At 41.6% G+C, this 18,116-nt stretch overlaps 1 protein-coding gene across 3 annotated transcripts; it reads left to right on the forward strand.

Annotated features, from left to right (window-relative positions):
- Positions 1 to 2: 2 nt before the first annotated feature.
- KBTBD3 (kelch repeat and BTB domain containing 3) lies at positions 3 to 18,116 on the forward strand. Of its 3 annotated transcripts, none has more exons than XM_044442556.1 (4): positions 3 to 61; positions 6,287 to 6,355; positions 8,695 to 8,940; positions 10,806 to 18,116. In XM_044442556.1, the coding sequence occupies exons 3-4, from the start codon at positions 8,717 to 8,719 to the stop codon at positions 12,397 to 12,399; spliced, it is 1,818 nt and encodes a 605-aa protein (XP_044298491.1). In that variant the 5' UTR covers positions 3 to 61; positions 6,287 to 6,355; positions 8,695 to 8,716; the 3' UTR covers positions 12,400 to 18,116. The 3 variants fall into 3 exon arrangements, with proteins under 3 accessions (XP_044298491.1, XP_044298492.1, XP_044298493.1); XM_044442557.1 differs by having other exon boundaries at positions 22 to 61; positions 6,284 to 6,355; XM_044442558.1 differs by lacking the exons at positions 3 to 61; positions 6,287 to 6,355 and having other exon boundaries at positions 8,833 to 8,940; positions 10,320 to 18,116.

Genomic DNA, 18,116 nt, shown 5'->3' on the forward strand with positions numbered 1-18,116 from the left:
TTGGATTTTGTGTAGCGGATGTGACATCCGATCACGACGCTCCTGCGGTGGATGCAGCTGGGTAGGTGACGGCGCGGCGGGGAAAAATGGTAGGGACGGGGAGGCCTCTTCGGCCACCAGTGTCTTTTGAGGGATGTCAAACTCCTAGGGTGCTGCGGGCTTCGAAGATTTCTCCCTCCCGAACAGGGTTGTCCGAGGAAGAGAACGGGTTATCCGAGAAGGAGAACAAGCCCTTCGTGCCGAACATCAGTGCTGGTACTGAGCAGGCGCGAGGTTGTGTACACACGCGCACAGAGACGATCGAAGCCGCTACAGAGCGTGTGCCCTTACTTGTCATCGGATGCGTCTTTTGGGCGTGGATTAAAAGGGGATTAAGGGGGTGTGAGAGAGTACAGTTAGAGGATCCTACTCCAACAGGGTGTCCTGCAAAAGTTTTAGACTTCAACTCCCATCAGCCTCAATCAGCAAGGCTAACGGTCAGGAATTCTGAGAGCTTCAGTCCAGAACTTTGGAGAACACCAGGTTGGAGAAGGCTAGTCTAAAGAGGGGAACAGAAGCTAGATCTTGGACCTGTTGGTAGATCTTTGGCTGTTTTACAAAGATTTCCAATGATTGCTGATTGTCGGACATTAACTGTAACAGAATGAACTGCCCCCCCCCCCCGCCCTACACACACACTCACACACTCAGCCTAAATCAACTTGGTGAACTTAGGGAGGTTTTGAGTAAACAAGACTAAATGTCCTGCTCCACTGCACCAGTCTTTGGATGCTGCGGCTTGGGTTTCTATTATTTATTTAGGGAACTTCTATGCTGCCCCATTCGCCGAAGCCTCGGGGCGGCTCACAATCATAAATAAATAACATAAAATAAAACAATATAATTTAACAGTATAAATTAAGTTGAACCAATTGAAGTATCTGGATTGTCTTCAAGGGCAGCCCCACGTAGAGCGCGTTAAGTCGGGAAGTCACCAACGCGTGTGTCACTGTCGCCAGGCAGTCGTTCTCCAGGTAGGGGCGCAGCTGATGGATCAGCCGAAGCTGAAGGAAAGCGCTCCTCGCTACCGCCGTCACCTGAGCTTCTAAAGACAGCTCAGGGTCGAGGAGCACTCCCAAGCTGCGAACCCTGTCCCTCAGAGTGAATGCAACCCCATTTAGGATAAGACCCAAGTCCCCCATCCTGAGGCCCGAGCCACCCACCAACAGGACCTCCATCTTGTCTGGATTGAGCTTCAGTTTATTGGCCCTCTTCCAGCCCATTACCTCGGCCAGGCACCGGTTCAGCACAGCCACTGCCTCACCTGGATTGGTGGAGAACGAGAGGTAGAGCTGGGTATCATCAGCGTACTGATGATTCCGCAGCCCACACCTCCTGATGACCCCTCCCAGAGGTTTCATGTAGACGTTAAACAGCAAAGGGTACAAAATGGATCCCTGCAGTACTCCATGGCATAGCTGCCATGGCGCAGAGCCATAGTCCCCCAGCACCACCTTCTGGAATCGGCCATTGAGATAGGAGCGGAACCGCTGCAAAGCAGTGCCTCCGACCCCCAATCCCTCCAGCCTATCCAGAAGGATACCATGGTCGATGGTATCGAAAGCCGCTGAGAGGTCCAGGAGAACCAACAGGGACGCACTCCCCCTGTCCTTCTCCCTGCACAGGTCATCGTACAGGGCGACCAAGGCAGATTCAGTACCATACCCGGGTCTGAAGCCGGACTGAAATGGGTCCAGGTAATCAGTTTCATCCAAGAGTGCTTGGAGTTATCCCGCCACCGCCCACTCCAACACCTTGCCCAGAAACGGGATGTTGGCTACTGGTCTATAATCAGTGGCCATCTCTGGATCCAGTGACGCTTTCTTCAGGACTGGTCAGACTACCACCTCCTTTAAAGGGGCAGGTACCCGACCCACCCTCAGAGAAGCATTAACCACTTCCAAGATCCAGGTCCCAGTCCCGTGCTTGGCGTTGTTCAGGGTCCAATAGGCAAGTGCTGGGACGTACTTGTCGAAGCACCTTGTCCACATCATCAGGCCGCAATAACTGAAATTCATCCATTAATTTTGGACCAGACGGCGACATTGGTATCTCCCCAGAAGCCACTGAATCACTAGTAGAGTCTAGCTCGTGACAAATCTGAGCAATTTTTTCCCTGAAATGCTTGGCAAAGTTGTCACAGCGGGCCTTCGAGGGTGGAACCAGATCTTTCTTAGGGCCAGGACGGACCAGCCCTTGTACCACCCGAAAAAGCTCCGCCGGACGGCATTTTGAGGAGGCAATGGAAACAGAGAAGAATTTCTTTTTCGCCGCCCTCACCGTCACAGCATAGGCCCGATAATGGGCTCTTAAGTGTGTTCTGTCAGATTCATCCCGTGATCTCCTCCACCTACGCTCTAGCCGTCTCCCGGCCTGCTTCATCACCCGCAATTCAGGTGTATACCGAGGGGAAGAGTGGGCTCTGCCTGGTGGGAGAGGACGCTTAGGAGCGATCTTGTCAACAGCCCTAGTCATCTCCCCATTCCATAGTTCGACCAGAGCCTCAACAGGAGCACCCGACTTGTCAGCCGGAAACTCCCCCAGGGCCTTCAGGAATCCGTCCGGATCCATCAGGTTCCGGGGGCAGACCCACACAATCAGGTCAGCACCCTTGCAGAGGGAGAGGCCGCTCTCGAGCACAAACCTCACGAGGAAGTGATCTGACCATGACAGGGGTGTCAGACATAAATTCCTTACCCTCAGATGACCCTCTTCCTGCCCCGTCGAGAAAACCAGGTCCAGAGTGTGTCCGCGTTCATGGGTTGGGCCTGTGACATGTGACTGAAGTCCCCCAGGACCAACATCCTGGGGGTCCTCAACACCAGGTCTGAGATGATCTCCGTCAGCTCAGGCAGGGAGATTGTTGGGCAGAAGGGTGCACAGTACACCAACAGAATCTCCAATCTGTCTCGGTTGCCCAACACCAAGTAGAGGCACTTCAGTCCTGGCCTCGAAGGGACTGGAAGTCCCATGAGGGAGATGGAGGCTTGGTAAACCAAAGCAACCCCCCCTCCCCTCCAGGCGTGGACAGTGCTGAACCAGATACCCGGGCGGGCACATTTGAGAGAGGGCGACATCCCCCCCCCCCCCCCCACCCAGGTCTCTGTTATGCAAGCCAGGTCGGCCCCCTCATCCACACTCAAGTCATGGATGAGGGAAGATTTATTGTTGACCGACCTGGCATTGAGCAGCAGCACCGTCAGGCCCAAGGGGCGGTTGACAAGACTACCTGGAATCCTCTGGCTGGGGGTAAAACCAGAAGGACAGGTGTTAGCCATCTGTCCCTCCTTCTTCTACGCTGTAACGTCCCTTGCCCGTGACCACCCCAATGGCAGCGCCATCGCACTCCCCAGGTAACTCAACCGTCGACATGGCCAGGGACGACTCCATAAAAACAAATTAAAATACAATAAAACTTTAAAACAGTATAAAACTCCCCGTCTTCCACCCACCGACCTAGCCCCCCGCCAGCCCAGCCCCACACAGCCACGAACGGCCACAAACGGTGGCGACCGCCCTTTGGCCGCCGGCCCCAATCCGGTGGGTTAAGCCAGCGCCTGCCCGCGTGCCCCACCCCCAATCTGGCGTTGCTCTCACTGACGCTGGCGGGGGGGGAGCAGAGAGGGTCTCGGAAACCCACCAGGCGGCAAGATGGCGGCGCCCTCCTCTGCAACGTCGGTGGTGGCCCTGGTGTCCTCCGTCCCCAGGGTGGCCCAGCGGTGGCCGCGGGAGCGGCATCTGCTGGCCTCCGGCTCGGCAGTGCACCTCAGGTCTGGCATGCAGCAGGTGTTCCAGGGAGGGAGGAGAGGGAGCTCAGATCCAGCCCTGCCCCAGGCCACATCCGGCGGGTTATTAAAAGACAAACAGAACAAACCAAAAGCAAAGTGGATTCTGTATCCCTGGGCTAAAGGTTTCTTTATTTCTTATGTACAATGGAATGCTACACTGAAAATTCAAGATAATTCAAGCTCAGTGATACCACCAATAACTAGATTTCAGTTACTTTGCTTCTTGTATTTACCATTGTCTTGTACTAACTGTGAGTGGAAGCCTGACAATGCTATTTAGGCATAGCACCTAGGCTTTTGACACTACTGACCAAGGTTTCCTCTGGGACTGAGATGGGACTCAGGAGCAGTGCTTTCCAGAGGTTCCACTCCTTCCTGGCTGATCATGTCCAGGAGATGGTGTTGGAGGATAGTTCCACTAGGCGCTATAGTATTCTTCAACTTCTACATGAAGCTGCTGGGAGAGGTCATCAGGAGGTTTGGGCTGAAGTATCAGTGTGAGAATGATACTCAGCTCTACTTCTTATTTCCATTGAATTCAGGCAAGCCAATCTCCATGCTGAGTCATTGTCCGAGTTTGATAATGGACTGGGTGAAGGCCAATAAATGGAAACTCAGTCCATGCAAGACAGAAGTGCTGTTGGTTAATGATCTGTCCTACAGATTAGATGGCCCTTATCCTGTCTTGAATGGGTCACATTTCTCCTAAAGGACAGGGTCTGCAACTTGGGCGTGCTCCTGGGCACTCACTGGAGTCTTGGTGGACTCAATGGCCAGGAGTGCCTTTTTCTAACTGTGACAAATATGACAACTAAGGCCTTATCTGGATATAGCTTGACCATGATAACTCATGCGCTCATAACCTCCTTATTAAATTACTGTAATGTGCTCTACACAGGGCTGCCTTTGAACAGGGTCTGGAGACTTCAACTGGTCCAAAATAAGGCTGAGTGTCTGGTGTTGGGTGTTAGTTCTCATATCTATATAACTCCTATTCTGTATAAATTACACAGTTTGGCGGTTGAAGCTCAGGCCCAATTTAAAGTACTTTTTTTAACATGCAAAGCCTTAAACAGCTTGGAACCTGGTTACTTGAAGGACTGCCTTTTCCAATACACTACTACCCACCCATTGAGGTCTGGGAATGAGGCCCTTCTGTAACCCATCCTTAAAGAAAGTAAAAGGGATGGCATTTAGAAGAAGGGCCTTCCTGGTGGCTGATCCCAACCTTTGGAATTGGCTTCCTAGAGAGGTCCACCTGGCACTGTCTCTGCTTTCATTTCCGTGCCAGGCAAAAAGCATCCTCTTTCACAGATGTTTCAAGACCTTATTTTAATACCTGTTTATAAGTGCTCACTCTGCTCTAGCAGATTCCTCTCCCATTCCCCCTGTACTTGTACTTAGAATGTTGGCTTGTATGTCGATATTATTAGCTGCTTAGAGAGTCCTGTCAGGCTATTGAGTGGAATATAAATTTGAAAATAAATAAATGGCAATTGTAAATAGACACACAGACCATCTGTAAATTTACTTAGAAATGCAATTCACTTAGTCAGTAGGGTTTACTTCCAAGTAATTGCACAAAATATTGTACTTTTAGGGCACTAGCTATGAGGCCTTTTGGAATCACAAAGAGGAATCGTTTTTTTATCTTTCTCTGGGGCAAATAATTGTTCCAACAGCTTTCATTTGACAAGAAAAAGATGGGGTGAACCCAACATGGCATGGTTTCTGCTGAGTCCACAGTTCTTGCTCGTGTAATACGAATTTGTACTTTATGAGGACTTTAAATTCCTCAGGAATGTTCTTTAAATTGTATTTCGGCACTATGCTTCTATTAGTTTAATCTGATTGCAGCCTGCTCCTGTTCTTGTTATCTCAGGGAAAATATAGCTTTTCCATCTTCTACTTCAGTTTCTTGAAAAGTTTTTCTTTCACATTTGTTGTTGGAGCATAGATTTGAATGGTTATATGTTGACAGGGTTTTTTTTGTTGCAAATTCTGATTAATATGACTTAGCCACACCTGGCATTATAACCCCTTCCTTCCTGCACTACAGCTTGCCTGAGTACTACAGCCATTCCATTTCTTCTCAGTTTGTAATTTCAGGGGTAGAGCACTCTGTATTTGCCTGACCTGAAAATTTATTTATTCATTATGTTTCTACCCCACCCATCAACCCAAAGGCTCCCTGGAAATGAAAATGCCCCACTCTAGTCCACTTCAATTTGCTCACAGCACATACTGCAATGGTTAACCATTCAATTTCTTGCTTTATGGTTTCCAGTTTGCCTTGATTCATGCTTTTCATGTTCTGTGTTTCAAACTGTGTGCATTGTGCAGCATCAGACTTTCCTCTCACCTCTGCATTTCAGCTACTAGACTTCATTTCAGCTTTGATTTAGTTGTGTCATTAGTGACCGTGCTATTAATACCTGTTCTTTGCTCTTCCCTAGTAGCTGAGTGTCTTCCAGCCTGGGAGCCTCCTCTTCTGGCACTATCTCTTGTTTCACCAGAGGCTTTTCAAGGTAAGAAAATTCATGAGTGGTTTATCATCGCCCTCTCTGTAGCAGAATTAGTTGAAGCTAACCAGAGTTAGCTGGCGCTTCCCTGCCATTGTCTGTGAGTGATCCTCTGCCAGTGTTGCCTTCAACCACCACCGGTGTCCTTCAGTCATTTCTTTGACCCTGTCACCATTAGAGATATCCATTCTCCTGCCGATGGGACTGTTCCTCCTGAGGAGGGTGGAAGCATCTTAGTCTGGTGTCTCTGCTCTGACCCATCCATCTTGGGTGATGCTGCTAGGAGACCAGCATAGTGAGAGAATCTGGCCTTCTGGTGGCTTCTCTGATACTGTGAAATCCCCTTACCATTTTAAGGTGTACAGTCAAGTGGCAGATTAAATAGTCACATAGTAAAATGCAGAGTGGATTTGTTTTAAATCAAATCATGATTTAAATAATGATTTAAATCACTAGTCAGCATTTAAATAATGGTTTTCTACATAATTTGCATGTATGCATGCCTATGCATGTCGTAGGTTGAGGAACTTCATTAAATATTCACAAATTTATGACCTGCCGCCATTATCAGTTTTCTCTTCCAGGGAAAAATAATATGATCAACCTTGGGCTATACTTAAAAAGATCTAAAGACTTTTGGAGTATTCTGCTCCAAAGGTTTCACTTTCGTTTTTATTGCTTGCCCCTTCCTCATCGCACTTAGCTTCCTGTGCAGATCTATTCTACTCCCAGCAATTGAATTTGTAGAAATTTAGCACTTAAGTGGTAAGGAGTAGATTCTGTGTACATAGATTTGCAAAGGAATAATGGGATTAAGGTCTTTCAATGCCCTATGTTTATTTTATAAAGTTTTTGCTGTGAAGAAGAGTCATGTGATCTCGGTAGACACATTCACAGTTCTGATTATTGTAAACAAGTACAAGTATCTGTGATAATACCTTCTAAATAGTAACATTGCCCAATAACCTTATAGAAACCTCTAGAATTGACATTGTGAATGGATTAATAGAATTCATTTACTGAAAAATTTGAACATGAATATATAGCTTCATGCTACATAATTAAAAATGAATCTTTATTCCATTATAACCTTTGGACTATAATGTATCTTAAACAGAAAACTATCTTTAGATAAACTTTTCCTCAAAAAGCATTTTATTAAGAATATTATTTACATCAAAAATCCTATTTGAATGTTAAAAATTCAGTGGGACAGTTACTATACCGGAGGATATTAGTAAACAAGAAATGTATTCGATTTTACATGTAATCACTGCGGCGATTACTGCATTCGCTCAGTACTGGAAAAATGAAGAATTACCCATTGATGAATTCTTACAAAAAAAAAAAACACCCTGGACTGTGCAGAAATAGATAGTTTGACTTTATCATTGAAGGAGAAGGAAGATATTGACTTCTATCAAACTTGGGACTCTTTTTATTATTGGCTAGCGAAACGGGACTTTGCATAGATCTACATGTTTTTATAGTTATTATAAATGGAAAAAGAAGGGTGTGGGGGCTGACCCAGTGGGCTCAATGTTTTTGATGATGGATGTTGTTTGTAGTTTGCTGTTTTTTAGGATTATAATTCAAATAAAACTTAATAAAAAAATCAGTGGGACAGTTGAAGAAAATGCGGGACTTCAGCCATGTAATAAATACTTTAAAGATGAAATCGCATGGTCAGTAATGTGGGAGTAAGTTATGCTGACTGAAGCATGCTGGGAATTGTAGGCCCCTTTCTATTTAAGCTTACACAGGATTGAGCCCTTATTTATTCTATTCTCTTTTTAAGTTTTACTATTCACTCTTGATTGTTAGTTTCATGAGCAAATGCAAAACATTTTTCTCTTCAGATTACTCTAACAACATGAGCTGGTGTAATTAAGCAGGAAGTTCTCCCATCTCTGTAGGCATCTGTTAATTTCTGTATTTCATGCTGATTCCAGGAAGCACAAAGAACTTTCAAGCTGGTGTCCTGTAAAGTAATCCTAACCTGTATTATTAATAAATGCCAGGTCTTGTGACTATCTAAACAAGTGACTGAATTAATTATCCAAATGGTATTATTTTTGAGCATTAGTTTCCATTTTGTTCTGGTTTTGCTTTCAATAATGTTGGATCGGAAAGCATATGCAGAAGCACGTTTCCAGTAGGATTCTGACCACTTGGAAGGGAATATCCATCCCTGTGTTTTCATTTAGTTAAGACATGGCACACTCCTGGTCTGGGAACACAAGTTGCATCCAACACTTCTGCATACCACTTATCACTCCCATTAATTTGTGTTGAAGACATTTGTGTTACAGTATCAATAACTTTTAACATATTATCTTCTCCAGCAAGAAGAATAGAGAAGAAATTATGGACAACCGATATGATTCCATTAGCACTACAACTTGCAATGGAATTTCAGCACATGAGAAGAAAATTAGCTCCCTAGTGGCTGAAGGCCATGGCCAGCAAATCTTAAGTGTGCTACAAAACTTCAGAGATCAAAATATCTTTTTTGACTTTAAAATAGTTGTGAAAGATGAAGCAATCCCATGTCACCGTTGTGTACTAGCAGCATGTAGTGACTTTTTCAGGTAAGCTTACTTATGTGGCTTTCATGCCCATGGATTTTTTAAAAAAATTAATTGACAGTTTAACTTAATTTTAGTTTAACTTAAAATGTAGAACTCTTATTTTATATTGACCTTTAGAAGTAAGATGCAAGTACATAGTGATATAGATATCCAGACTTCAGTATAGTCATTCAATTGTGAAACAACAGCTGTCTTAAAACTACCTGTTCCTAAATTAATATTAGCTATAAGGGTCCCAATCCATCTCATTGTGCACAACTCCAGTATGTAGTAACTCATGATTCCAGATGGAGATATGCATTTCTATCTGCCTTAAAAGCCACCTGTGGTCAATTCAGTTGGTCTGAATGAAGATTGTATCCACTTATCCAGATGCTTGTCTGTATCTGCATAAGCTTTGTGTAAGAAAAACGACACTAATGGGCAAATCTGGCTGGATTGGAGCACACAAAACTAAGTTCAATTACCCATCTGTGACCATTTGAAGATATGTTGCTCAGTGAGTATTTATGTTGCTATGCAAACATTTTTCAGCACAAAAAACACAGTACTTCAAATCCTATGTTTTGATTTGCTTTGAATCCTTTGTCTGATCCTGACTAGTAATGGAGATGACAGATAAAAGGGGCGAGGAGGAGAGAATTAAGGGCAAGTGCACCATTTGCTCTTACTCACTCTGAACTTTTAAGCATTTAAAGGATCTACAGCAGGGCTGGACAACTGCAGGAGCTTTGGGGACATCCCCTCCCCATAGCTATTCCCAGGGGCTGTATTCTTGCGAATGCATACATTGGTCAAATATATCCTGGAAATAAGCTATATTTGACCCTTTCAGCTTTTCATGGGGCTAAATTTTCCACCTACCCCCTTTGTTGTTAAAAAAACTACTGCCACAGAATTTGGTGACCCAGCAGGCAGGGCTGACCCGTTCTCAGGAATCTGAACCTGAGAATGTGTTCTGCAAACATGCTGGTGAACCAGGACTAGTATTGCTCTCCTTTATAGCCTAAATCCATAGAACACAGAATTCAGAGTCCAAGAGATCTGCTTTTTCGAACAGGGTATGGGACAAACAGCTTTTGACATATATAGTTCTATAAGTTGTTTTCTAATATGACATAGGGATGGAGTCAGTTTTTAAAAATAAATCAACCATTACACTGGTCATGATTTGGTAAGCCTGAAGGAGCTCTTTGGATTCTGTCTTATTGATCCAATTGTTTTTGAATATTTTATATACAGTTTTTCATCAGCCATGAGTTGAATGAGCTCTATGTTTAGTATAATTAATTAGAAGTGATAAAACATTATGATGAAATGCTGCCATTTCTTTAATGTGGTATTTGTACTATATATTTTGTATTAATTTCATTCAACAGGTGAAGGCACAATCCAATTAAGCTGCCTGTAACACCCTGAATTTGGAGGATTATGGACACTCTGTGCAAGGCTAGAGAAGGGTGGAAGTGATTGTTACCTTCTGCACTCCTCTTACTCTGCAAAGCAGTTGAACACCATCTTTACCCCTTCTCTAAGTTTGCTCTTACAACGTTGGGGAAGCAGCTGGAATGGTTATACCTGGAGAGGGGGAGGAGGGTGCTTTCAGTGCAGATTCCCTGTTCCAAGGCTGGAACTGAAAATCCAAATGATGCTACAGCCCTCTAGATACTATTTAGGCACCATGGGATCACTCTGCCCATTATGCAAAATGTTATCCAAAGTAAATGTATTGAGAATGGTGTCCTTATCCCTTATTCAAGTTCTATATTTTTTGCTGTTTTATTCAAGTTTTATTTTTGCTGTCTTCCTATTGATAATTTTGGTGATGATCTCTGCTATGTTCATCTTCTGTATTTCAATTACAGAGCCATGTTTGAAGTTAACATGAAAGAAAGAGATGATGGGAGTGTTACTATTAGTAATTTGTCACCCAAGGCAGTAAAGGCTTTTCTAGATTATGCCTACACTGGAAGAACTGAGATAACAAATGACAATGTAGAAATGTTCTTTCAGCTGTCGTCATTTCTTCAAGTTTCACTTCTTTCAAAAGCTTGCAGTGACTTTCTGATTAAGAACATTGACCTTGTCAATTGTTTGCAACTGTTATCCATTTCTGAAAGTTATGGCTCCACTCAGTTGTTTGATCATACGCTCAAGTATGCACAGCACAATTTTTCCTTGTTGCTCCAATCAAATGATTTCTTGGAAATGAATTTTGAGATATTGCAGAAATGTCTAGAAACTGATGAGTTGAATGTCCCAGATGAGGAGTCTGTGTTGAAAGCTGTCTTTTGGTGGACAAAGCATAACTTGGAAACAAGAAAGAAGCATCTTTCTTACTTGCTGAAAAAGGTAAGGCTACATCAGTTATCTGAGAAGACACTCCAGGACATCTTGCACTCTGAAGAACAGTTACTTGAAGATACTGGCTGCTTAGTTATAATCAATGAGGCAATTAAGAGTGTACAAATGTCCAGTGGGTTGTTTCCTGATGCTCGCCCTTCAACAACCGAGAAGTACATACTGGTTCACAAAACTGAAGAAAATGGAATACATCGACATACATTTTGTTACAACATTAAAACTGATCAATGGAAAGAATTGACACACACACAAATAATTGACCTTCCAGGATCAAGTTTATCTAGTTACGGTGAAAAAATATTTATAACTGGGGGATGTGAAGGAAACTGTTTCCGGACAATTAGACTTCATATTGCTGAAACATTTCACAACGCTACTGACCAAACATGGTGCTACTGTCCTGCAAATGACAGTTTCTCATCCGTATCAGCTATGAAGAAGCCAAGGACAATGCATACATCTGTTGTGACCCTAAATCAACTGTTTGTAATAGGAGGAAAGACAAGGGCATCTCAGGGTATGAAAAGTCTTTTGGATGTGGAGGCATATAATCCTCTATCAGGAGAATGGAAATCTGTTAGTCCATTACCAAGAGGCATTTACTATCCAGAAGCAAGCGCATGTCAGAGTATAATTTATGTACTTGGTTCTGAAGTAGAAATTACAGATGCCTTTAATCCATCTCTTGATTGTTTCTTTAAATACAATGCTGCAACTGATCAGTGGTCTGAGCTGGTTGCTGAATTTGGACAGTTCTTTCATGCAACCTTAATCAAAGCTGTTCCAGTGAACTGCACATTGTACATCTGTGACCTTTCTACCTATAAGGTTTATAGTTTTTGTCCAGATACATGTGTCTGGAAAGGGGAAGGTTCTTTTGAATGTGCCGGCTTTAATGCAGGAGCAGTTGGAATAGAAGATAAAATTTACATCCTTGGTGGGGATTATGCGCCTGACGAAATCACTGATGAGGTGCAAGTCTACCATAGTAGTAGGTCTGAATGGGAAGAGGTTTCACCCATGCCAAGAGCCCTGACTGAGTTCTATTGTCAGGTGATTCAGTTTAATAAATATAGGGATCCATGGCTTCAATAGCAATGTGATAGCGTGAGTTATAAGCAACAGCATGTTTTGAAGATGTATCTGACTTAATTTGAAGGAAACCAAGCATTAGAGATGCAGACCACCAAGCATGATTTTCACATCCTTCTCATTTAATTCCCATGAAGAAGCAATGCTTGGTAGATTACACCTATAGTTATAATGCACTAAAACACCTCTTTTTGAATTTTCGTATAAGGAATTCAATTCATTTTTCTGAAGGATTGAGCATCAGAAAGAATGTGAGCTAAAGAAGGATTTAGATTAGTTTTCTCCCTTAATGCCAGTCCTCTGTACCACATGGCAATCTACTTTTGATACTGAAAGGAATTATCACAGAAGCAATTGATACAGTTTTGAAGGTCAGCTATAAACAATTCTTTGGATCAGTGCAAAAACACTTAGTGGAATTCTGGGCAGCTCTTTGGAATCTGGCCACAATGTTCAAATGTAATAGTTCTCAGTTTCTATATTCATTTATAAACTGCATGATATAATCTGAATAACTTTTCATTTAACACAGTCTTAGGACAAAATTGTGATCATTCTTAGTGATCAAGAATGGTGTTGTGGTATCCATAATTGCTTTTGATAGGCATAGTTTTGCCCATAGAAAACAGAGGCAAAAAGTTGGAAGTTGGTCTTTATATATCATTGAACAAATAGGCTGAATGAAGATATAATCGATTTAAATTGATTTCTGGAATTTGGCTTAATTCAGTATTTATTCCTCCATTAGATATTAAGGAACCCTTACTACTATTTTGGTAGGACTACTGAATCTCTTTTTATCCACTATTTTTCTCAACTTAAAGTGGCTAAAGTAAAGAGATGCTGGATGAAGAAGTTTGTTTCACTTGAATATTCAGAGCCACTACTGGTGTGATATCTATTGAGGTGAATAACAGGCTTTAATTTGGGCTGTCATTTCAATGCTGTTACCTGTATATTGATCATCTTATCCTCCTGGTAGCCATACCAGGAGGATACCTTTGGCTTGGGTAGCCATAGACCCAAAAAGGTACACACCCTTTCTGGCCTTGCAGGCTGCAATGAACTGTGCAAGGAGTCATATATGCAAATATTCATGTCTGGCAAGAGTCTGGTGGGCCACCAGAAATTATTTGACTATACGTTTTGCATCCCTGCTAGAGGCGATGGCCAAGATAGGACCCTTTATCCTTATGCAAGTAAGTATGAAGGAAAGATTTTATTTTCTTTGTCTACTAACTAAAAGTTATGGAAAGCTATATAAGAATATTTTCTAGTAGATACTGCATCAGGCTGTAATTCAAGCTGCTCTGCCAAAAACACCACCATCATCAGCAGCAATAAAATAGGAATTCTAATACATCCTTAACAAAATCAGTACACAATTTTACATAGTGCTTTCCTGTTCCCACTGAGGCAATATAAAGGCAGCCTTGAAGATTAGTTTTATATATGAGTACAATGCAATTTTTATGGAGCAGACGGGAATGGGAGGAATATAATTCTACTTGTACAAGTGTCTACTCTCTAAGGTTTTAATTCTAAACATATTTAATTGGAGATTAATCCTATTTAAATCAAGGATCTTCCTTCTGAGTAAGCATTCTAAGAACGGGCTGCAAGAAAGATATTTTATCAATTAGAAAATAATTCAGAATTCATTTTAAAATATAGCATGGTGTTGCTAAATTGCTATTAATTTAAAATGTATTAGGGCTTTTCAGAATATGCACTTTCTCACAAATTAGCTTTGAGACATCACAACCACCATTAAATAGTTAAACTAATGTTGGAGTAATCTTTGTGTCTAATCCAAAACACCTGGAGGACATCAGGTTTGGAAAAACTGCTGTAAATAGACTGGGGCCTGGACTTGGAACCGAATGCTCCTATTGTTCATTTTCATTGTATGTAACAAGCAGGTTTCCAATTTAAGCATTATTAACGAGTAATTAGACAAAATTCCTGTCAGCATTTGTAAACATCATTTATAGATTGCTTCTTCACACAGTTACTCTGAATATAGAATTTGAAGCTATCAGTAAAAACAATGGGTTGCATCCAGACTTGGTCATGTATCCAGACCCTGAAAATAAATGAGACTTAATTCATGGAGGACTGATTTGATGGGTTTACTCTGAACTTTACTATGTATAGATCCAACCCAATGCAAACCACGACTTCTTTTGGCAAGTGTAGTCCAAAACATCAGGAAGACATCCCCAATCTTAACCACAGCTGTGGTTACTATCTTTCCATTTTTCTTTCATGTTCTTCCCTATTTATTTTTCACTGTATGGCTTATATTCATGCCTTTTACAGTTACACAACACTCACAATTTGAAAGTCATATGCCTAAAGATTTTATTAATTCTAATACAACTAGAAGTTATTAACTTCCAGATTGCTGCACTGAAATGGGAACTCCCCTCTGAACCGAGGTCAATCTGAAAACCATATACATTTATATGCTAACCTTGTACTAAGGTAGCATGTCCATTACTTCAAATCACCTTTCCTCTAAAACAGCATAAAGGAAAATTCAGTAAGTTCAGGGCTATTAGAAAAAATTAATAACATTTGTGAGCCCATTTCTTTAAAACCTACTGGTTAAGCAGTGATGTCCACATAATAATTAGAAAGGGATATATTAGAACAACAGCTGGATGAATGAATTTCAGTCTGTTTTCTATCATGCATGTTTTTTTATGCTTATTAATAGGGTGCATCCACAGCAAACTGGGATAAATATCTGCCTAAATCTTTGCTATTCATTACAGATTAACATTGTATTTCCTATGCACATTTACTTGGAGTAATTATTTCATTTCTATACCACCTCATAGCTGAAGCTATTACTGAATTTAATGGGACTTATTTCAGACTAAATTGTTCAGGATTGTGCTGCACAGAGTGGAAATCTAAACTGTGAAAGAAGAGGTTATGGGGCCCAGAAGAAAGCAGTTCCCCTTCCCCATACTTGGATATTCCCACTTAAATTGTAGCTGTGTAGATGGTCTGCAGAATATAAACTAGTAGTTTGCCCTAAATCTCATATCCTGGATAAAATATATTGGTGCATTACATAAAGACAAGAGTAATAATTTTCTAAGGCTACAATACCATGCATACATATTGAAAAGATTCACATGTCATGACAAATAATGCTGAATAGTTTCCCTGGTGCATGTGTCTAACAAACAATCAGGTGGTTTCTACACTAGCATGGTTTCTACTCTCCTCACTCAGTCCTCCCACTGTTGGTCTGTATCCCATCACCCACCACACCTGAAATTCAATCCCATGATGGTTGGCTGGAGCAGTTATTATACCTGCCACTCTTTCCAGGGCACTCTGTGCTAGCTGCATACCATGATGGAAACCATGATGCCAGGTTTGGATGACCACAGAAATCTTGGTGAACCATTGGCACCACAGAACATTGTTAATTAGAAATTATTGTGGTTTCTAAAACCCAAACATACTATGCTGAAATACCATGACAGGTTTCAGACAACATGGTGGACCATCCTGGGTAAGAAACCACTATGGCTCATCATGTTATGTGAATTTGCTCCCTGTGAAGTGAGCCACACAGAAATCAGTGGGACATACTACTTATTAAACATCTTATAAAACATTCTTCACAAACTCAAGCACAAAAAAAACCTGGAGGCCAAAACTGTAACCCAAGAATGCAATGTTAAATAGTATTATCTAGCATTCTAGTGGATGTGGTACTTTAGGCATGTGCTATTGGTCTTACACTAGAATTGCTTGTGCTAGCTCTACATTAGGGTCATACATGGAGCAGCAGTGCCATTTAGTGGACTCTTTGGCTTTTTTACTTTGAATAAGAGTTGCCCTATTATATATAAAAAATACTTTTGAACAGTTTCAAAAACGGGAAGTGAGGTTACAGGTCAAGAAGTGCATGACCAAGGAAGGGCACAGTAAACATGAAAGAGGTTTTGCTGTTCCTTGATTTTTAGTCTACATTACAGTGTAGTCTAAGTTGTAATCCTATGTGTATTTAGATGTGAAAAAAGTCCTTCAACTCCCAGCATTCTTCAGCCAGGCTGGCTAGAAAATGCTGTGAATCATAAAATCTGTCTAAATATGCATAGGATTGTACCCTAAATTAATTAGTTGCATGTCAGTATATATAATCTTACTTGCACTAACAAAATATAGCTATTGTTACCAGTAAAGGTAGAATATGGCACTACCTAATGAACAGTAATATAATGTATATAATTTCTTATTACCAGTCCTTCCTTGAACTATTTGCTAACTGGTTATCAAGATAATACAGACTATTTTGCAGTCATCACAAATGTCAGTGTTAAAATGTAACAAGTCACTGTTTGCATATTGCCATTTGTTATTAATGCTACACCAAGTCTATGTACAAAAAATGGAATGGAAATACTTGAACAAATTTTTCCTGTCTTAACAAATGTCTGTAAACATAGCTTGGTATTACCCTTAGCAAAATATATCTTCCAAACAAATCAAACTCATTCATCATATAGGGCAGCAAGTAGGTTCCATAATGCTGAAAAAAATGGATATATTGAATCCCTGAATAGACATTGGGGTTGAAAGAGATTCTGTCATGTCAAAGCACACCCACATGGAGGGAATGACCCTATGGTTTCTAGACATCACCTGAGATGCCACAGGATTATCTGGATTCCCAGCTCTGTCACTCCAATCTTGGAGCTGCGGAAGAGAGTGCTGTTCCCTCTCCCCATCCCAGCTGGCATGGAAAGAACTGTGCTGGTTGCTCTCCAAAGCTGGGAAAGTTATCTTGGAGATGTGATAAAGGGGGCACTCCAGTTTGGAAAGGAAACTGGAGTGGTCAGGATACATGGTATCCTGATGCAGCAGTTGTAGCCTCCTTTCTTTCCCCTCTGAAGTACCCATTAGATGGCTGAAAACAGCTGTTTGCTCTAAAGCATGAAGAATGAAGAAGTTTATATTATCTCCAGCATTGCCCTACTCTCCATAGCATACCCATAAACAGCCATTTAGCAATGGCATTAGCAAAATTGCAAAGTGAGCAAAGAGGTGCCTATCATCTCCATTGCTCTTCCCACTCTCCATAGAACCCCTGTACTCCTGAGTTTGGGGCTTACAGACACCTTGATTGACCTGTGCTCAACAATGTTTAAGCCATAGTCATGACTTCCTCTATGCTGGCAATTGTAGTTGAACGTATTTGTCTGTGTATGTTATGTTGAAGTTTTCTAGCCCCTTCACAGAACTACAGCTCTCGGAGCTCACAGGCTAGGAGCTTTGTCAGGTTAAATTTGATAGACACGAAATCCAAGAAACCAACACGGAGAGAAGTTGCCAGTGCTTGTTAAGGCAACCCAATTGGCACCATAGCAGTATTATTTTTAAAGTACTAATAGATGTACAAAGTGTTTGAAGTGACATAAATATATGTCAGTACAGAATTATAAAATAGATGTAAATTTATATTCTAGGATTTTTTTCACATTGCATCTTATATTGTATCTCAAATCAAGTATAGGTCAGTATCACTGATAATTCATATTTTGTACTTTAAATACATTAAGGAGGACCACCATTGTGCTTAAGATTAGCCATGATAATATGAATGCTGGAATGTTCATTAACTTGAATAATAAAATCACTGAGCATTTAATTTCCTATGTTATGTTTATGGTGTATCTCACAATGAAGAACCA

Source organism: Varanus komodoensis, unplaced genomic scaffold, assembly GCF_004798865.1.
Source record: "Varanus komodoensis strain SLA01 unplaced genomic scaffold, ASM479886v1 scaffold4, whole genome shotgun sequence".
NCBI lineage: Eukaryota > Metazoa > Chordata > Lepidosauria > Squamata > Varanidae > Varanus > Varanus komodoensis.

Excerpts from the sequence above, each read along its gene's own strand:
- KBTBD3 (XM_044442556.1), top strand. The coding sequence starts at position 8,717 with ATGGACAACCGATATGATTCCATTAGCACTACAACTTGCAATGGAATT. Across the intron at positions 8,941-10,805 it reads GCATGTAGTGACTTTTTCAG|AGCCATGTTTGAAGTTAACA; the intron begins GTAAGCTTACTT and ends TTTCAATTACAG.